At 42.2% G+C, this 6,297-nt stretch overlaps 1 protein-coding gene across 2 annotated transcripts in view; it reads left to right on the top strand.

Moving 5' to 3' along the window:
* POM121C (POM121 transmembrane nucleoporin C) overlaps nt 1-6,297 on the top strand; it is a 59,124-nt gene that overhangs the window by 30,879 nt on the left and 21,948 nt on the right. Inside the window, exons 1-5 of one of the 2 annotated variants that reach the window (XM_029949960.1) lie at nt 7-246; nt 1,147-1,362; nt 1,897-2,055; nt 3,897-3,977; nt 5,685-5,856. In XM_029949960.1, coding sequence (XP_029805820.1) covers nt 50-246; nt 1,147-1,362; nt 1,897-2,055; nt 3,897-3,977; nt 5,685-5,856 — 825 coding nt within the window. In that variant the 5' untranslated portion in view covers nt 7-49. Of the gene's footprint in view, nt 1-6; nt 247-1,146; nt 1,363-1,896; nt 2,056-3,896; nt 3,978-5,684; nt 5,857-6,297 lie in introns of those variants that run through there. The other variant, XM_029949961.1, reaches the window with a different exon arrangement.

The following is a 6,297-nucleotide window of genomic DNA, read 5'->3' as shown; positions in this document are numbered from 1 at the left end:
AGAGCCGCGGAGCCCACTCGAAGGACCCGACCCGGCCGAACTGCTCCTAATGGGCAGTTACCTGGGCAAGCCCGGCCCCCCGCAGCCTGCCCCCGCCCCGGAGGCCAGGGATCCGCTGGAGAGGCCCGTCCGCCGCCGCTCGTCCGCCCGCGCCGCGCCGCCGGCGCACTCGGCGCCTCGCGCTCACCACATTCACCCCTCTCTCCCCACTCCTCTTCTCCGACCCACCAGGAGGCCTTCCCACCGGTAAGATACGCTCACCTTCCCTGGACTCTTCTCTCTATCGACCAGGTCTGAATTGAGGACTAAACTTTTAAATCCGATTTTCTTTTTCATTAAGTCCAAAGTGGATTCTGTGTCCCTTTGTCCTCTTTAAACACCTTGGTGTGTGTCAACCGCCTCCTGCCCTCCTTGAACCTTTGGGAGGAGATGTGATGGCTGAGCTCTTCCCTTCCTTACAGTTTTTAAAACTTAGTACACTAGCATGGATTTAGCGGATATTTAACAAGCTACTAACATATCCCTACTTCTGGTGAAAATGTCTTGATCTTTCAAGAGTGAGTTAGATCGTGTGTTTTGCTGTATTTTTACCTTTGGACCAGTAAGAGAAATTACATCAGAGCAGGGTTCCTAGGAGACCCTCTTTGATAAAATTTGATGATAAAAATCAAAGAGGCATTTCCATTTAGTCCCAATGGCGGAGTGACATAAGAGAATCCAAAACTTTGGTGAAAATGTTAGATTATGGTTAAGCCCATGTAGTTGAAAGGTGAACTTTAGGTGGTAAGAATGTTTGACTTTGGGTGTGTATTACTTATGACTCAGCATAAGAATTCTTGAAAAGTGCCGCCTGGCATGTCCTAACATGCACTTTCCTTCTATTGTAGTTTTCCTTGTGTGGGCAGGGTTTTCACTTTCCCTCTCAAAATCTTTCAAATCATTGTAGGGAGGGCTGTTTGGCAGCTGCCACTTGCCACCTGTAGATGGAATGGGGGAACATTGCCATAAAAATGCTTTTTTGTGTGGCTCAAAAAACGGTTTAAGCTCTCTGGAGAATAACCGAACCTACATGATTCTTTAGTAATCTACATATTCTGCCATTTGTTCAAGCTTCTTTGGTTCTATAGTGTCTCCCGTTTTTCATAGGGATTGTGGAACTTTATCAAACCGGTTTGTAATAACACCTCGAAGACGATACCCAATCCAGCAGGCCCAGTATTCCCTTCTGGGGGTACTTCCTACAGTGTGCTGGAATGGTTGTCACAAGAAGACTGTACTATCTACGCGTAATTCCAAAATGGTGTGCAGCCCAGTGACAGTGAGGATTGCTCCTCCGGATAGTAAATTGACTCGGTCGCCAATGTGAGTATTACTGCTGGCAGAGTAAACTCCGATTTATTTCCACCGAATTCTTCCACAGCTGTTCCTCTAACAAAACAAATGTAAAGCATAAGATGGGAGTAACTGTTTATTTGAATGAGAGATCCCTAAATCTTCTGGTCTTTGAATGGTTTTTTTGTTTGGTTTGTTTTGGCCTTAGACCGTACCTTTAATTGCTAAGGGCACTTTCTATCAGTGTATACTTTTGCTTATTGGTTAGCTTCTGATTTCCAGTGACTGAAGTCTGTGCTGTATGGCATTATTATTATTATTTTAATGCATATATTTTAAAGAGAGTGAATGTGGGTGGGAGAGAGGCAGAGAGATGCAGGAACAGAGGATCCGAAGTAGGCTCTGTGCTGACAGCAGAGAGCCCAATGTGTAGGACTGAAAACCACGAACTGTGAGATCATGACCTGAGCCAAGTGAGAAGCTTAGCCGACTGAGCCATTTGGCGGGTGCCCTTGACATGGTTATTAAAATGTCTTGATGCTAGAATATTATCTTTCTTTACAGACCAGAGCAGATAATCAACTCCACACTGTCCTCACCATCGAATAATGCCCCAGACCCATGTGCAAAGGAAACCGTACTGAGTGCCCTCAAGGAGAGGAAGAAGAGGACAGTGGAGGAAGAAGACCAAATATTTTCTGATAACCAGGAAAACAAAAGAAGGTAACCAGCCCAGTAGAGTACTAAATGGCCTCCCACATGGACTCCTGTGATTTGTTGAAATACAGATCATTGCCAAAAAGATACAGAGGCCAACTCCAGTTTTTGAACTTTAGTCGGCTTCTTTGGCTTCTGTGGAAAAGCTAGGTAACAAGGGCTTGAATGTTGTTAGTTTCCTAAGATGCAGGTTAAACTTTATAATTTACCTTATCCGTAAGTGCCAGAGATAAGCTGACAGCTATTAGCCATGTTAGCCTTATACTTTTGATACAGATGTGCTAAATTTTATTTTTTAAAGAGAATGCTAACAGTGTTCCCCTCACCAGCTTGTGTTGTTCAGTTATTTAGGTAACCCCCATTTCAGATGTCTTATTTGTGCTGAAGAAATGTGTGACAAAGAAAGGTGAAGACGAATATGGTAGATTTATCAGTAATGAGAGTAAAACCAGTTTCATTGTTTGGTTTTTGGTATCTTAATGAAAATGGAATAAACAGTCTATATCCTGAGTGTGGAAAGAGCAGAGGCTGACGTAGCTAGTTAGAATGAAAGCCGCTTATGGCTTTCCAAGAATCAGTTAAGGATTCCACTCTTTTAATTCAACAGACTGAGCACCTTCTGTGTGCCAGGCCTACTCCGGGGACTTGGATAGAGCAGTGAGCAAGACAGAGTTCCCATGGGTCTTGGATAATAAAATAAGGAATTCTAGATTGTGTCTAGAGGTTAAAAAAAAATCTAACAGACTAATTAGAAAGGGGGTGCTTTATATAAGGTGGTCAAGGAAGCACTCTGAGGAGACAGTGGATCCCACACTTATTAAATATAACCATTGTTTCCATTACCTACACTAGATTGTTCCATCTCCTTCAAGTTCAGTGGTGGCCATCTTTGATACTGCCAGTGTAAAATTAGGTAGGGAAATGTTAATAAGTAGAAGTGGTTTTATTTATTTATTTTAATGTTTTATTTATTTGAGAGAAAGAGAAAGAGAGACAGTGTGAGCAGGGGAGGGACAGAGAGAGAGAGGGAGACACAGAATCTGAAGACAGGCTCCAGGCTCTGAGCTAGCTGTCAGCACAGAGCCCGACATGGGGCTGGAACCCACGAACTGTGAGATCATGACCTCACTGAGCTGAAGTCAGACACTTAACCGACTGAGCCACCCAGGTGCCCTGAAAGTGTTTTTATGTGACGTAGGAATATCTAATGATGAGATGATTTACAAGTGAGCACTTAGAACTGATGTCAGCCAGCTAAGTAGGAGTGGCGAGAAGTGGGGGATGTGGAGGCAGGAGAAGGAATCCTTATATTCCCAGTAGGTCTCTTGTTCTCCAAGGTTATAATTTTTCTTGACCCTGTGAGCCTGTATAACTGAAGACCCTATTAACTTTCTCACACTTGGAGTAAGCAGTGATTATGGGCACCACACATAGGTCCTTCTTATGTGTGCTATGTGATGTTTTTCCCTAACAGACTTGCCATATTAACCACTAGAGCGCTCTGGGATGTGTGTGTTGGTCCCTAAAGTGTTCATTAGTTTTTTGTTTTTTAATTTGTGGATGATAGAGTGTTAAATTTGTGATCGTAAAACTTTGGGAAGAAGTTAGCAATTAATCGATACCACTGAATAAGTTCAAAAGGTCTCGAAGCATGTTTATGCTTCCCTTGTTACAAGGACAGTCTTAGAATAAATTTACTTTCAAGAATCTGTAGGACTTGAAGCAACGTCTTATCTAGCATGGAATTCATATGCCATAGAAATAGAAGGTTCCAGGAATATTAGAAGATGCTCCAAGAAAAAAACCTAGTCATTTCTTTTAATTGAGGGTTTTTTGATTTGTCACAGGCGCCATGATAGCAGTGGGAGCGGACATTCAGCATTTGAGCCCCTGGTGGCCAATGGAGTCCCTGCTTCTTTTGTGCCTAAGTAAGTGAGACTCTTATCTGAATGAGATAGACTGGGGAAAGGGAACTGTCAGAGCTATTGTCTTGTAGATTTTACTCTGTGCATTTTGTGATGCTTTATTAATTTAGGTTCAAATCTTTGATATTGGAGAGGAACATTTTGAGTAATGTGCCACAGTATTTTCTAATTTCTTTCGATATTTTTCATTACTATGGATAAAATATGGTAGGGCCAAGAGAGTTTGTAAATGTGTGTAATAACCACATCTATAAACAGGTATGTGCAATGGATAAAATACAATAGTATGGGATTGAAGATAAATGTTAAGTTTGTACATGTGAGTTGAAGTGTATTTAAGGAAGAATTGGATAGGAGGGACAGTGGCTTAAAAATTCGTGTGAGGAGGTACGTGGGGTAACTTGCATGGTTACTGAGTTAGTAGGATAAGGCAGTCAGAAGAGCTGATACGCTCCTAGTGTGTACTGATAGAAGAACAGAGCCTGGACTGGAGCAGCTAAGAGGCAGTCCTTAAATTCTGCTCAGATCGTCCATGCAGTGCTGTGCTTGCTTTGATGCCGTACGCGGTGAGAGAGGATAAACACGACCTGACATTCACTCTGCGTGAAGCAGTTACAAGATGTTATGGAGTGGTGGTGGTGCATGAGTGGGTTTTAAAGGTATAAATAAAATACTACCCCACAGGAGAAAATCTCAAGGGGAGTAAGGAAATGAGGGAGGAGAAGCTAATGGTCTCAAAAACCTAAAGGATGTGAATAAAAAAAGGAAAATGATTGCTTGGTTTGGTTCCAGATGGGATCTCCTGGTGAAATCAGGGGGCCTTAGAGGAAATACATTTTCATCTAATGTAAAAATAAACTAGTTTGTTGCTGACATTCATCACTCTAAGAGATTGTGAGTTGTAACATTGTAACAAATGTTGGGTGACTACTACAAGAAAGATGTTTAGAGAATTTTTGTTTCAGTTGGAAGCTTAGAAAAACTGGTCAGTCCTCTTAACTCCAATTTTTAAAAAATTTTTTTTAAAAATTTATTTTTGAGAGACAAAGAGAGACAGCATGAGTAGGGGAGGGTCAGAGAGAGAGGGAGACACAGAACCCAAAGTGGGCTCCAGGCTCTGAGCTGTCAGCACAGAGCCCGATGTGGGGCGCGAACCCACGGACTGCAAGATCATGACCTGAGCTGAAGCCGGACGCTTAACCTACTGAGCCACCCAGGCACCCCAACTCCAGTTTTTTAAATAGATTTTTTAAAAAGCTTTATTGAGGTATATTGACCTTTGTAGTAAACTGTGCCTGTCTAAAGTGTATAGTTTGGTAAGTTCTGACCTGTATACACCGGTTAAACCATTGCCACAGTCTAGGTAGTAAACATAACTGTCACTTTCAAAAGTTTCCCTGTGCCCATTAGTCACACCTCCCTCCAGTCCTGCCTCTGTCCTCAGGCATCCACTGACCTGCTTTTTGTCACTGTAGGTTAGTGTGCATTTTCAAAAATATTATATAAGCGGAATCGCACATTTCACTTTTTAAATACTTGGCTTTCCCTTCCTGCTTTTGTCAAAGATATTTAGCTGAAGTAACAGTAATATTAAGAGCTTTATCCTTTCTTACTAAGTTTATTTAAGAAACAGTTTATGACCGTGGATGAAAGCCTTAAAAGAATGTTGCCTTAAATAGTGCTTCTCACTGTCTTTTTCTCTTTTATTAGGCCTGGCTCTCTGAAAAGAGGTCTCAATTCCCAGAGCTCAGATGACCACTTGAATAAGCGATCCCGCACCTCTTCCATGAGTTCCTTGACCAGCACGCACACCGGTGGCATCCCCAGCTCCAGCCGCAATGCCATTACCAGTTCGTACAGCTCTACGCGCGGTTTCTCTCAGGTACGTTCACCTTGTGCTCTAGGAGACATGCGTTCCAAGCGTTTATTAGTTGATTAGCCAGTGTTTATTAGCCACCTTCTAACTGTCAGAGGTTGGGATTACCTCTAAGGTAAACAGAAGTTACAAACCCTTGAATGGTAACTATAGGCCCAGGGAACAGATTAGAAAGCCCAGAAAGTAAAGCAGTGGGGAAACTGACACAAAACAGGCCTGATTGCAGGTAAATAGACAAAGGATAGATAATTCCCCAAATGATACTAATTTAATTGAAAAGGTAGATTCAGTCCAGATTGCACTGGTTTAGTGAAAGTTTTTTAAGTATTGTAATTTATAGAAATCTTCTTTAGAAAAAATTGCAATTCTTTCTTAGTAAGAGGAAGTCCTGTGGTCTAGGGAACAGAGCAAGCTTTGCTGCCAGACCAACTTGCATTCAAATCTTGG

Source organism: Suricata suricatta, chromosome 8 (genome assembly GCF_006229205.1).
Source record: "Suricata suricatta isolate VVHF042 chromosome 8, meerkat_22Aug2017_6uvM2_HiC, whole genome shotgun sequence".
NCBI lineage: Eukaryota > Metazoa > Chordata > Mammalia > Carnivora > Herpestidae > Suricata > Suricata suricatta.
The sequence above is the reverse complement of the archived record's forward strand: the minus strand, read 5'-3'. Positions and strand labels throughout refer to the sequence as shown.